The sequence below is a fragment of the Scylla paramamosain genome, chromosome 11 (genome assembly GCF_035594125.1).
Source record: "Scylla paramamosain isolate STU-SP2022 chromosome 11, ASM3559412v1, whole genome shotgun sequence".
Classification (NCBI taxonomy): domain Eukaryota; kingdom Metazoa; phylum Arthropoda; class Malacostraca; order Decapoda; family Portunidae; genus Scylla; species Scylla paramamosain.
Genome location: NC_087161.1, coordinates 12,325,104 through 12,340,000, shown reverse-complemented (window position 1 = coordinate 12,340,000; position 14,897 = coordinate 12,325,104). Strand labels below are relative to the sequence as shown.

At 39.8% G+C, this 14,897-nt stretch overlaps 1 protein-coding gene across 4 annotated transcripts in view; it reads left to right on the top strand.

Moving 5' to 3' along the window:
• Nucleotides 1-14,897, top strand: part of LOC135104959 (IQ and AAA domain-containing protein 1-like) — a 528,680-nt gene that overhangs the window by 219,296 nt on the left and 294,487 nt on the right. For all 4 annotated transcript variants that reach the window (XM_064012787.1, XM_064012788.1, XM_064012790.1 and 1 more), the window contains one exon: nucleotides 14,630-14,767. In XM_064012787.1, coding sequence (XP_063868857.1) covers nucleotides 14,630-14,767 — 138 coding nt within the window. The remainder of the gene's footprint in view (nucleotides 1-14,629; nucleotides 14,768-14,897) is intronic.

The window sequence follows — 14,897 nt, the reverse complement described above, 5'->3', positions numbered from 1 at the left end:
GGTGTGAGGGTTGACCTCACACCGCGTGGTTGGCCGAAGCTGGAGTCAGGTCCCTGAGGACTGGAGAATGGAATGCAGGCAGCGGGCAAAGCGTCCTGCCACAATGGGAACTCACTACATCTGTCACTTCCTCAACACAACAGTTGATGTCTTGACACTAAAGTGACAAGTCTCGTGAACCAGCTGACTGCCAAAGTGCATCTTTTTGCTGTGGTGAAGATGCCTTTCACATTCAGTAACATTGAGTATATGTATGTATACAATATTTATGTGATAATACTCATAACATGATATTTATTTTGTGATTTGAATGATTGGCCTGCAACAGCAGAATACAGACACAAGCACCCAGAGGACACCCAGATAACAGTGTGTTCTACAGAGTGTGTCATGATCTATGTGTGAGAGGATGTTTCCCCATATTTCTGCAACAGCTGAATGTACTGGAACAGCTCAAGACAGTATCCTCCAGATGATAATATGAAGCCCCACCATCAGTACGGAAATACAAATGCAAAAACACAAGTACATAAAGGGGGAAAATTCATGGAGCATAGCTCAATTTGACCTCACTTGGAAAGAATGTCAAATAATCTAAATCTAAAGGGACATCTACTGGAGTGGGGGTAATGCTATGCAGTCGTTGTGAAACTGGTGAGTTGCCATGCATGTTTAAAAAGTAGCACTTAACAACCATTATATTGCAGTGTTACCTGTACATTTTCTTCATTGACATAAAAATTTAATCTGTCATTTGCTAAACCAAGTTGTAAAAGAGAAAAGGACAGTCATAAAATATAAATAATATATATATATATATATATATATATATATATATATATATATATATATATATATATATATATATATATATATATATATATATATATATATATATATATATATATATATATATATATATATATATATATATATATATATATATATATATATATATATATATATATATTAGGGTGGATCGTGTTTACATTTTTTTTTTCAATTTTCTAATGTGGGTAGTGTGGAAAAGTCAATTAACGAGAAAAAAATAACTTTCAAACCATTTTCCTGTAAGATGATATCTTTTACCGCCCTAAGCTAACTGAAATCTGAAATTTCAGCCTCAAAATAGGTGATTTTTGTGATATACCTCGAATTCGTATTTTCATGTATTTTTCTTTTGGGTACTCCTCAAAACTGTGAATGCACCTTGCATATGACACGTTTAAAGGCAGATTGATATATGATATCTTCTTTGGAAAATGTGAAAAACATTGATATTTTTTCACTATAAAAAAAAAAAAAAACGTAAAATTTTACCAACGTATCTACAGCTTAGTATAGGTTATAATATGTGAATTTGTTGTCTAATTATCAGTTGTGAAGGCATATATCACTATATCATAACATCTTCTACTGCTTCAATTAAAATCGATATTGTGTATTTGTAGGAACTTGAACGAACATCCTGCAGCTATTACTGCTTGCTCTGTTTTCATAAGAATATATAATTTATGCTTTCAAGATATTTATCTAAATAAAATTTGATATATGTACAGCTCTGCTTATTTTCTTCATTATTATTATTATTATTATTATTATTATTATTATTATTATTATTATTATTATTATTATTTATTTATTTATTTATTTATTTATTTATTTTTATTTTATTATTATTATTTATTTATTTTATTTATTTATTTATTTATTTATTTATTTTTTTTTTTTGTGGGGGAAATAACCCAGGACTCACCGCGGGGAGATGGCCGTACTTCGAGTTCCGCCCTATCCCAACCAAACCACCCTACCATTGCCGGAACTGTTTATATATCAAATTGATTTTTTGTTTCAAAACTAGGCATCAGTTGGCGAGAAAGCAAAGTTGATTGAATGAGTCCATCCCTGTTGCTTCTGCCGCAAACTTTCCAGCATGCCTCCATAACAAGCTTGATGTGCCGTTCCACTGCTTGCGTGTGACACAGAAAAGCTTTTGTCTGAAGATTTGGGACATCACGTGAATTAATTAATAAACTTAGTGATACTTTCTGTCTCATGTTCTTTGTAAGAGGAGGTTCTGTCAGATCCAAAGACTGCCAGTCAACCATGTCATAATATGACTGAGCACTGAAATTAAGAGTGGGCACTTTGAAAGTTCTTACACAATATGGAGCTGATTCTGCTAATCTTCTTGATTTCAAGATCCTCCTCCAACCCAGTTCTCTTATATCCTCTTTCTCGTAATGAATCATATTCATTAGAATATTTTCATGGTGACCATAGTAAGCATTTCGATGTATAACTGGTTCTACTATTTGTTGTGTTCTGCAGTCCAATTTTCGAACTCTGACAATTGTTTCATGAAGGTGTTTAGAAGCTATTGTAATTGAGGGATTGCTTTTGATTTTAAACCACATTGGAGCATACACAATCATGATGAATTTAATAATTGTCACAAATACATCTGATGGACTTTCTGTAGCCACGTAGAGTTGGAGAAGTCTATTAGCAGTTGTGAGCCAACAAGAGTGTGACATCATGCCCGGGTTGCGATGGGCCAGTGAGGCATCACAGTGACCTGTTTGAATAGCCCTATAAGCTTGCAACAGATTTTTTTTTTTTATCTGTACTGAGATCAGAAACATCAACAGCAATCTCATCAACATCTATGGACTCGAATGCAACAATTGGCAATTTCTCAAATTCCTTTAACTGTTTCCTGATGTTGCCTGTGAATCCATGAGGCCCAGTGATTGTTCTGTCTAATTTGGTGATCAAATGACGTAAAGTTAACTCGTTTCTGTGTAACTGACATATCAGCCAATGTAGAGATTTACCCAAGTGTTGTTCAATTAGAGTAATAACACCATTTTTACTGCCGGTGTTGACAACAGTGCCATCACAGCCAATGGCCTGAAGATTAGTTGTTTTAATGTTCTCAGAGTTCAGAAAACTTATAATTTCTGATGCAATGTCCTGAGCAGATCCTGAATTTGGAGTAATATGGGCAATGTATTTAGATCCTGGTTCTTGAAGTATTGTTACATGCTCTTCAATAATCTCTTTTTTTTTTTAGAGGATTTGTTTCCTTCCTTCACCTGCAATATTGTTCTGTCCTTTCTTCCATCAAAGAAAATACTCAAGGGTGACTCGTCCTTTGTTTTGTTATGAGATATTTTAACTTCATGTCTCTAGAAATTCTAGTGCGTGCATGACGAATTTTGTTTCTATCAACAACTTGTGATGCATCTTCTTTACTGATCAGTCCAATATCTTTAAGCACAGCGCTGGAGATACATGCATTAGTTCTATCAGACAGCTGTTCTGTCGCAAAGCAATGCTACTGAAGGCAGCTTGACACGTTTGTGTTTCTTCTTAGTGTTGCTCTTCACTCTTTCAGGCGATTTTCTCTCAAAATCAGAATCATCTGTAAATGAAGTAGAGTTATATGTAGGAGATGATTCCACTTGCATAGATCCACTTGTTGATGGTTGAGGATTCATTGCACGATTCAGTTCTTTTCTCCGTCTCATTTCTTTTGACATTTTTTTTTTTTAGTTGTTGTTATATCTAGAGAGCCAATTGCCATTTTTCTCTGATTTCTCTGATCATCAAGAAACTCCATCTCCTGTTGTGATTTTTTTTTTTCATTCTTTCACACAAACATGTTTTTCCAGTGCATTTGCAGGGTGCTATGTCAAAAAGTTTCAAACCATCTGCCTTGAAAAGCTCAATCCTATTAATATAATCAGGGTCATCTTTCCTGCTTTTGTATGGTTTTAATAGGTTTCTGTACTTTTTGTGATACATATCCAGCATTCATTCATTCGCTTTAGACTTTAGACAATAGACAGTGGGAACTGATGCCGTTCTCCATATTTTTCCAAATATAAGCAGATGGAATGACTGATGTCTCTCCATTTCGGTTCTTGAGATGATGTTTTCTTCTCTAATCTTTCCCAAAAGCAAGCTTTCATCATGTCTTCATAAGTAGGAAGACATCGCCTGTTCAATACAGCAGGCTGACCAAAAACAGGACAGCCAGCTCCCTGTCATGTAATCTTCCCCTGACTCATAGTGTCAGTGCCGCACGTCTACTCAAAAAAGACTGCAAGACAGCTACTGAGAGACCCAGAGAACATCTGTCGCGCCGCTTGTGAGTGGTGAGGTGGCCTGAAATGGAATGGAGAGGAAGAAAAAGAATAGGCTACATTAGCGTGGCTTTGACAAACAATTATCGTATGTTCACTTCCTCACCTGAGTTTTTATTATTGAAAATTTGGTTAAGTAAATGAAGGGTTGCATCAGAGTTCCATTTGAATCGATTTCAGTAAAAAAAGAACAAAAAAAAACAAACATATAACTAACACAAGACAAGCAGCAATAGTTCAAGCAAGATGTTCTTTCAAGTTCCTACTAATACACAATATCGATTAATTGATGCAATAAAAGATGTTATGATATAGTGATATATGCCTTCACAACGGATAATTAGACACCAAATTCGCATATTATAACTTATACTAAGCTGTAGATACATTGGTAGAATTTTATGATTTTTTTTAAAGTAGTGAAAAAAAAATGTTCTTCACCTTTTCCAAAGGCTTGGGGTAGTAGAAGATATTATCATATATCAATCTGCCCTTAAACGTGTCATATACAAGGTGCATTCATAGTTTTGAGGAGTACCCAAAAGAAAAATACATAAAAATACGAACTCGAGGTATATCACAAAAGTCACCGATTTTTTAGGCTAAAATTTCGGATTTCAGTTGGCTTAGGGCGGTAAAAAATGTCATCTTGCAGGAAAATGGTTTGAACAGGATTTTTTTCTCGTGAATTGACAACTTTTTTACACTACCCACATTAGAAAATCGAAAAAAATGTAAAAACGATCCACCCTAATATATATATATATATATATATATATATATATATATATATATATATATATATATATATATATATATATATATATATATATATATATATATATATATATATATATATATATATATATATATATATATATATATATATTGTGTGCAGCGATGTAAAACGAAGCGAAGAAGAACGAAACAAACGAAGCAAGGAGAGAGAGAGAGAGAGAGAGAGAGAGAGAGAGAGAGAGAGAGAGAGAGAGAGAGAGAGAGAGAGAGAGAGAGAGGGGATGGGGATGAGAATTTGACACCTCTCTGACAGGTAACCTAGCCCGCAGCACTTTGTTTAATATTTACCCTTGCAGAGTCACCTATATTTTCCACATGATTTTTCTTAATTCCTGTTGTTCATTTAAGCTGAGTCTCACTTAGCAGTTAGTAGAAGAGTTGTATTTGATGATAATATAATCAGTATTCATCCAGCCCCTATACTTTAGTTACCAGAATTTCCAGAAGTAAATTGTTTTATTTGTATCAGTTAATATCCTACTGTAAGTGTGAGGCAAGCATGAGTAGGGGTGTCCCCTACCCTCTAGCATGGGTCACTTCCTGAGATGCAGCTGCAAGCTGTGTTCTCATATGCCAGTTAGTCACAGTCCAGCTACCACACAAGAGATAAGGGTATGAAGATAGACAGCATTGTTTGGAGGAGACTGGGAGGATTTTACAGTTAGAGAGGCCAGTTGCTTTAAGGGGATGATTGAGTAATTACCAGCTGTATCCCCCGTCCTATATGGGTAGTGTAGGAGTCTCCATATCAGCCTGCCTGGGAGTATAGTTAATTGTAATGCACTTCATATCAGGGACGTGACTTCTCAGTTGTGTGTGTGCGTGACTTCTCAGCTGTGTGCGTGCGTAAGCCAAGAGAGAGAGAGAGAGAGAGAGAGAGAGAGAGAGAGAGAGAGAGAGAGAGAGAGAGAGAGAGAAATTAAATTTCATATAATTTCATATAAAGTTAAGCCCTCCCAGAAGCCAGTAGCTTTGATTGTATCACACTCAAGAGGTGTTGAGAGTGAGAAGTTTCGGTCAGTGTTTGGTTGTGAGGCTGGGAAGACAAGAAGTACTGTTGTCTGTTGGTACCTGAGTGTCCCCATTGAGGTCTGTTTTTTTTTTTTTTTTTATGTAGGAAGGACACTGGCCAAGGGCAACAAAAATCCAATAAAAAAATGCCCGCTGAAATGCCAGTCCTATAAAAGGGTCAAAGCAGTAATCAAAAACTGATGAATAATTGTCTTGAAACCTCCCTCTTGAAGGAATTCAAATCATAGGAAGGTGGAAATACAGAAGCAGGCAGGCGGTTCCAGAGTTTACCAGAGAAAGGGATGAATGATTGAGAATACTAGTTAACTCTTACGCTAGAGAGGTGGACAGAATAGGGGTGAGAGAAAGAAGAAAGTCTTGTGCAGTGAGGCCGTGGGAGGAGGGGAGGCATGCAATTAGCAAGAGCAGAAGAGCAGTTAGCATGAAAATAGCGGTAGAAGACAGCTAGAGATGCAACATGGCTATGGTGAGAGAGAGGCTGAAGACAGTCAGTTAGAGGAGGAGTTGATGAGATGAAAAGCTTTTGATTCCACCCTGTCTAGAAAAACAATATGAGTGGAATCCCCCCCCGATATGTGAAACATACTCCATACATGGACGGATAAGGCCCTTGTACAGAGTTAGTAGCTGGGGGGGGTGAGAAAAACTGTCGGAGACGTCTCAGAACGCCTAACTTCATAGAAGCTGTTTTAGCTAGAGATGAGATGTGAAGTTTCCAGTTCAGATTATAAGTAAAAGACAGACAGAGGATGTTCAGTGTAGAAGAGTGGGACAGTTGAGTGTCATTGAAGAAAAGGGGATAGTTGTCTGGAAGGTTGTGTCGAGTTGATAGATGGAGGAATTGAGTTTTTGAGGCATTGAACAATACCAAGTTTGCTCTGCCCCAATCAGAAATTTTAGAAAGATCAGAAGTCAAGCGTTCTGTGGCTTCCCTGCGTGAAATGTTTACCTCCTGAAGGGTTGGACATCTATGAAAAGACGTGGAAAAGTGCAGGGTGGTATCATCAGCGTAGGAGTGGATAGGACAAGAAGTTTTGTTTAGAAGATCATTAATGAATAATAAGAAGAGAGTGGGTGACAGGACAGAACCCTGAGGAGCACCACTGTTAATAGATTTAGGAGAAGAGCAGTGACCGTCTACCACAGCAGCAATAGATCGGTCAGAAAGAAAACTTGAGATGAAGTTACAGAGAAGGATAGAAGCCGTAGGAGGGTAGTTTGGAAATCAAAGCTTTGTGCCAGACTCTATCAAAAGCTTTTGATATGTCCAAGGTAACAGCAAAAGTTTCACCAAACTCTCTAAAAGAGGATGACCAAGACTCAGTAAGGAAAGCCAGAAGATCACCAGTAGAGTGGCCTTGACGGAACCCATACTGGCGATCAGATAGAAGGTTGTGAAGTGATAGATGTTTAAGAATCTTCCTGTTGAGGATAGATTCAAAAACTTTAGATAGGCAGGAAATTAAAGCAATAGGACGGTAGTTTGAGGGATTAGAACGGTCACTCTTTTTTAGGAACAGGCTGAATGTAGGCAAACTTCCAGCAAGAAGGAAAGGTAGATGTTGACAGACAGAGCTGAAAGAGTTAGACGAAGTAAGGTGCAAGCACGGAGGCACAGTTTCGGAGGACAATAGGAGAGACCCCATCAGGTCCATAAGCCTTCCAAGGGTTTAGGCCAGCAAGGTCATGGAAAACATCATTGCGAAGAATTTTAATAGGTGGCATGAAGTAGTCAGAGGGTGGAGGAGAGGGAGGAACAAGCCCAGGATCGTCCAAGGTAGAGTTGTTAGCAAAGGTTTGAGCGAAGAGTTCAGCTTTAGAGATAGATGTGATAGCAGTGGTGCCATCTGGTTGAAATAGAGGAGGGAAAGAAGAAGAAGCAAAGTTATTGGAGATATTTTTGGTTAGATACCAGAAGTCAAGAGGGGAGTTAGATCTTGAAAGATTTTGACACTTTCTGTTAATGAAGGAGTTTTTGGCTAGTTGGAGAACGGACTTGGCATGGTTCCGGGTAGAAATATAAAGTGCATGAGATTCTGGTGATGGAAAGCTAAGTACCTTTTGTGGGCCACCTCTCTGTCATGTGTAGCACAAGAACAAGCTGTGTTAAGCCAAATTTTAGAAGGTTTAGGATGAGAAAAAGAGTGAGGAATGTACCCCTCCATGCCAGACACTATCACCTCTTTTATGCGCTCAGCATACAAAGACAGGTCCCTGACATGGGAGCAGTAGTCATTCCAAGGAAAATTAGCAAAATACCTCCTCAGGTCCCCCCAAATAGCAGAGGCAAAACGCCAGAGGCACCTTCGCTTAGGGGGATCCTGAGGAAGAATTGGAGTGATAGGACAAGATACAGATACGAGATTGTGATCGGAGGAGCCCAACGGAGAAGAAAGGGTGACAGCATAAGCAGAAGGATTAGAAGTCAGGAAAAGGTCAAGAATGTTGAGCGTATCTCCAAGACGGTTAGGGATACGAGTAGGATGTTGCACCAATTGCTCTAGCTCATGGAGGATAGCTAAGTTGTAGGCTAGTTCACCAGGATGGTCAGTGAAGAGTGCAGAAAGCCAAAGCTGGTGGTGAATATTGAAGTCTCCAAGAATGGAGATCTCTGCAAAAGGGAAGAGGGTCAGAATGTGCTCCACTTTGGAAGTTAAGTAGTGAAAGAATTTCATATAGTCAGAGGAGTTAGGTGAGAGGTATACAGCACAGATAAATTTAGTTTGACAGTGACTGTAGCCGTAGCCAGATGGTGAAAAACTCGGAAGATTCAAGAGTGTGGACACGAGAGCAGGTTAAGTCATTGCGCACATAAACGCAGCATCCAGCTTTGGATCGAAAATGAGGATAGAGAAAGGAGGAGGGAACAGAAAAGGGGCTACTGTCAGTTGCCTCAGACACCTGAGTTTCAGTGAGGAAAAGAAGATGAGGTTTAGAAGAGGAGAGGTGGTGTTCTACAGATTGAAAATTAGATCTTAGACCGTAAATGTTGCAGAAGTTAATGAAGAAAAAGTTGAGGGGGTTGTCAAGACACTTAGGGTTGTCAACAGAAAGGCAGTCCGACCTGGGGACATTTATGGTCCCCTCCCCAGATGGGGACTCTGAGGCTGGTGTAGGAGTCGCCATGATGATTTTAAAATTTTTGAGTGAAGGTTGTATGTGTTATTAGGTGCTTGTAGTTTTGTGTGGAGGAAGAGAGTTGTCTTTAGAGGGCAGGCTGTGACTGCCCCCTTGTGTTGTGAGACACAAAGGGAAACGTTCAGTGAGGTCACAGCTGGGTTTAATGATAAGTTCACAGCACCCCCTGAACAGTGCTTTAGACCTCACTGGTAGTACTTATCGTTTCAGCAGGTGTCTATTGCCTCCTGAGACTGGTGCTGTCCTTTTTAATGTAAGGGCACTGTTGAGATTGATGGGGTTGAGTGCCTCATTATTATTTTGAGAGACAGAGAGGTACAGCAGTCTTGCAGAAATGTTACTGGGAGGCGAGTTACCTCCGATAACCCTAAGTGTTGCTGGGAAATTGGTACTGTAGAAAGCTTCGCCATGGCGGAGATGATGCTTCCATGACCGCAGAAGCATGGGTGGCACTAATGGAAGACCTGCCAATGTTGGGTGTTGATTTTTTAGGGAATGATCTGGCAAGTGGGAGAGTTTGGGCGCAGTCCACATTTGCAGACCCCGCCCCAAATGTTCCTGACTGTTAGTTTTGTTACTCACTCCAGAGCAAGGCAAGTGCACAGGTGTCAAATGCCCATGGGTTCTGTAATTCCTGGGATTGATTGCAAAAAGGCAGGGCCAACACAAGAGGAGTGCAGAGTTAGTGTTGGTGCCACAGTGGGGTTAGAGTTCCCAGAGGCCTGTCCCATTGCTGGCGAGGGTTTGGGCAAGTCAGAGTTGACTCGTTCTTGAGTCATTGTGCTAGGGTTGACTGCACAACTGCATAGCCACTGCAGAAAGCACGTGACTTTATTGGGAGTGTTGCCAAGGGTGAGACAGGAGTGATGGAGTTAGAAGTTTGTTTGGCTTGTCTCACCCTGTGGAGCCTCTTGAAGGTCGCGCTCATCTTGAGTGGAGGCTGTGGGCGCCGGTACTTGGTTCGAGCCCCAATCTGTTGTGTTTGGTATGTTAGGGGTCACTACCAAGGGTGGGGAGATTCCAAACTCTGGTGGGGAGGTGGGAGTTTTCTCCTCTGTAGGATGTACTGGAATTGGGGAGCAGACTACTGCCCTGCTGGAACCAGGCATGGAGGGTGTTAGCTCACGTATTGAGCCATCCCTTTTACTCGCTAATACTACACTTGCCAGCATACCTTAGGAGGGTTCTGACCCTCAGGGACATGTTGCCCCCACCACTTGCCAGTGGATGGCAAGGAAATAGAGGCTCAGGCGGAGTTAGAAGTGTGTGATAACAATATTTTGAATGGTTGATGGAGAGAGGACAGAGGTTTGAAGCTCTAGTTTGTTGTGCAATCCACAGCTAAGAAGGTACATGTGCAGGTAGCATGCAGCGGCCTGGTGTTTGGGCATTTTGGAGTCAGGATAACTTGGGAGTGCTGAGGTTTTGGTGGTTAGGTGTGGCCACGTTTGTTAAGTGTAGCCAAGTTGGTCAGGTTAGCAAGCCTGATTATCTCTTGTCTAGGGCCACTCTCCTCCCTGTTGAGTTTGTTTCCCTTGGTATGGGGGAGTGTGAAAGATGTTACCAGCCTAATACCTTCTTCCCGTTGGAGGTGTGGAAATGTTGTAGTTGACATGGGCATTACGGTGCAGCGTCATCGAGAGGCAACGCTGAGTAAGGTTGCTGGTGATAGTTGTTGCTTGCTGCTCAGGAAGCAGCCACGCTGTTGCTGGGGTCTTCGTTTGGCCAAGTTGCTGTTAAGTGTCAGATGCTGGGCCCAAGTAGAGAAGTATGTGATGATGGATACCGTCCTCTTCGAAGTGACAAGGAATCAGATTTGATGAGAAGTGATTGCACACAGGAGCAGTTGCTGGGACTAGAGGAGTTGGCCCAGAGGCACATTAACCGGGCTTTGTTGTGCTGTGATGGCCTGTGTGTTAGTCTTGCTCCATGTGTGAGAATGTGTGCTGTGTCCTGGAAAGGACCAGCCAGCAGCTTGTTGAAGTGATTCCTGTGTCATCGGTTGGTCGATTGGAGGAATGAGATGTTATAGTATTGTTGTGCCTGACATTGGGAGAGACGAGCATGTCACTCCCGGGAAGTACTTTTTTTTTTCTTTTTTTTTTAAGAGTAGTCATGTGACTCCTCTTATTTTTACCGAGAAAGTGGCACTTTTGTTTCATTCGTTTTATGGGTGTGACATGGTGGCTCTGAGGAGCCAGGAGCAGGCAAGATGGAGTGAAGTTGTGGGCAGCGAAGGCACGGAGGTGAGAGTTGTGTGTCTTGTTCTCCAGTAACGAGAATGAAGGGGCCAGCGAGTTAAACTTGCCTGGCAGCCCAATGACGAGATTTTTTGGCCAGGAAGAGTATTGCCTTGCAATGCCATGATGATGCGCCAAGAGGCTATGGTCCCTGGTAAGCGTCCCGAGTGTTGCAAGGGCGCAGGGTTGTCGCTTCTTGGTGACTCTTGGAGAAGAAAGTACAAAAGGAGTAGGCTTAAAGAAGAAGCTGAAGTTAAACAGAGAGGAAGATTGTGACATCACAGATACAGTTGTAGCTTGAAGAAATCCATACTACCCAAACCAAAGAGACCTCAATGACCTCATCAGAGATCTTGGTTTGACAAAGTCAAATGGTGAGCTTTTGATTTCAAGGCTGAAGGAATGGGATTTATTTGATGACAGTGTGCATGTGGGCAGCCAAAGAAAACGTCACAAACATTTCTGCTCTTCTTTGCAAAGGAGGACTGCAATGATGTATCATCCTTGTTTGATGCTACTGGAATTGCTTGTAATGTAGATGAATGAAGGCTCTTCATTGACAGCTCCTCCAAAACCCTGAAAGCTGTACTTCTGCGAAGTGGAAACAAGTGTCCATCTCTACCTCTTGCTCATTCTGTGCATCTCAAGGAAGACTACAGCAGTGTAAAGCTTTTACTGGAAACTTTGAACTATAGCAAGTATGGCTGGGAAGTTACTTGAGACTTCAAGATGGTGGCTTTCTTGATGAGACTGCAAGGAGGTTTTACAAAGAATCCCTGTTTTCTTTGCCTTTGGGACAGTAGAGACAGAGCAGCACATTACTAGAGAAGTACTGGTCTCCAAGGACTGACATTACAGTGGGAGCACACAATATCAAACATGACCCATTGGTGAATCCTCAAAAGATTTTGTTTCCTCCACTACACATCACACTGGGTCTCATGAAGCAATTTGTTACAGCTCTTGACAAGGAGTCTGCTGCCTTCAAGTATCTTCAAGACTTCTTTCCTATGGTTTCAGAGGCAAAGGTGAAAGCTGGTATCTTTATTGGACCACAAGTAAGGAAAATTATGGAGTGCTTAGAATTTCTACAGAAGCTCACAGAAAAGGTAAACAAAAAAAGCTTGGGAGTGTTTCATTGCTGTAGTACAGGGCTTTCTTGGCAACAACAAGGCTGATAACTATATGGAACTGATTGAAGCTTTAGTGAAAAGCTATGGTGAGATGGGCTGCAGAATGTCCCTGAATGTCCACATTCTAGATGCTGACCTTGACAACTTTAAAGAGAATATGGGAACATATTCAGAGGAACAAGGGTAGCGCTTCCACCAAGTTATAATGAACTTTGAACAGAAATATCAGGAATCCTTCAATGAAAATAAGATGGGAAATTATACTCGGGGCTCATACATGAAAGCGATTCGTTGTATTCAAACAAATCAAGAAAAACTGTTAATTTTTAATCCAAAAAAAATAGTTTCATTAGTTTTAAAATAAATTTTTGTGTCTTGAATTTTTTTCTGTCCAAAAAGGTGAATATGGTGAAATTTAGCTATTTTGGGAAAAAAAAAAAATTCTAAGCCACAAAAGCAACAATTGAATTTTTTTATTGTTTTTGCAATGAAAAGAGTTTGAAAATAACACTTGCTTGTGAAAGACAAAAATCATGTTACTAAGTGAATTATTCATCGATGATCTAAACCAAACTTCTTGTCCTACCCACTCCTATGTTGATGATACCACCCTGTAGTTTTCCACGTCTTTTTATAAAATGTCTAACCCTTCAGGAAGTAAACAGTTCATGCAGGGAAACCACAGAATGTCTGACCTCTGATCTCTCTAAAATTTCTGATTAGGGCAGCGCAAACTTGGTATTGTTCAATGCCTCAAAAACTCAGTTCCTCCATCTATCAATCTGACAACCTTCCAGACAATTATCCCCTCTTCTTCAATGACACTCAACTGTCCCTCTCTTCCACATTGAACATCCTCGGTCTGCCCTTTTCTTATAACCTAAACTGGAAACTTCACATCTAATCTCTAGCTAAAACAGATTCTATGAAATTAGGTGTTCTGAGACGTCTTCGCCCGTTTTTTCACCCCCCAAACTGCCAACTCTTATCCGTCCATGTATGGAATATGTTTCACATGTCTGGGGTGTTCCACTCTTACCGCTCTTTTAGACAGGGTGGAATCAAAAGCTTTTCGTCTTATCAACTCCTCTCCTCTAATTGATTGTCTTCAGATTTTTTCTCATTGCCACAATGTTGCATCTCTATCTATCTTCTACCACTATTTTCATTCTAGCTATACCACTATTTTCATGCTAGCTGCTCTTCTGATCATGGTAACTGCATGCCTCCCTTCCTCTCGCAGTCTTACTGCACAAGAGTTTCTTCTTTCTCCCATCCCTATTCTGTCCACTTTTCTAATGCAAGAGTTAACCAGTATTTTCAGTCATTCATCCCTTTCTCTGGTAAACTTTGGAACTCCCTGCCTGCTTCTGAATTTCCGCTTCCTATGACTTGAATTCCTTCAAAAAGAAGGTTTTAAGACAATTTTTTATTACCACTTCGGACCCTATTATATATATATATATATATATATATATATATATATATATATATATATATATATATATATATATATATATATATATATATATATATATATATATATATATATATATATATATATATATATATATATATATATATATATATATATAGACAACATCACAGAGAGAAATGAGAGCAGACACGGCAGGCAGCAAGGGATCGCGCAGCTTTCAGCTGGGAAGAAAATGGCATCTTATCTCCCAGTTGTCCTTGCTGTCACAATATAAGAATGGAGCAAGAAGGCGTCTCCTCTTATTATAACTCCATGATTTCAAAGAAATTTTATTTTAGGGAAAATAACTCATGAACAGCAAAGAAAAAAAAATCTTGGGCTTTGTTTCGATCTTTCATGGTTTGATACAGTACTTATAATATCCATGTGTCATCTGAAGCTTTTGACTTGTTTGATCTTGGAAAATATTTAGAATGGTAAAACTAATTTGATTATAATAATTTGTCATGCCATAGTATCTACAGGAGTGATTTTTATTTATTTTTGTATTTATTTTATTTCATTTGTTTATTTATTTACTTATTTATTTATTTACAGAATGAGCAATCCAATACATTGTATCATGCATGCAGAATATGTTCCCATATATAGTTGTTGAACTCAACACACAAGAAATCTGGATATTGTTTATTCCTAAAGGAACGTGAGCGTGGGAGAGGTCGGCAGCAGCTGTCAGTGGAGGCAGCAGTGGTGCGGCTACAGTCAGTGACCAGAGGTATGCTGGCCAGACGACGTGTGCGGCAGATGCGCTTCACAGAGGAACTGTTTTTGGGGCTGGTATGTACCTGGATTAAAGCAAAATTAATTTTGTAACAATGTCGCGTATTTACTCAGTTGTACAGAGAGGGTTCTTCTCTGTCCAGAAATCTTCTGGGACTTTCAGAACAATTTTTTTGTATGTTTAAAA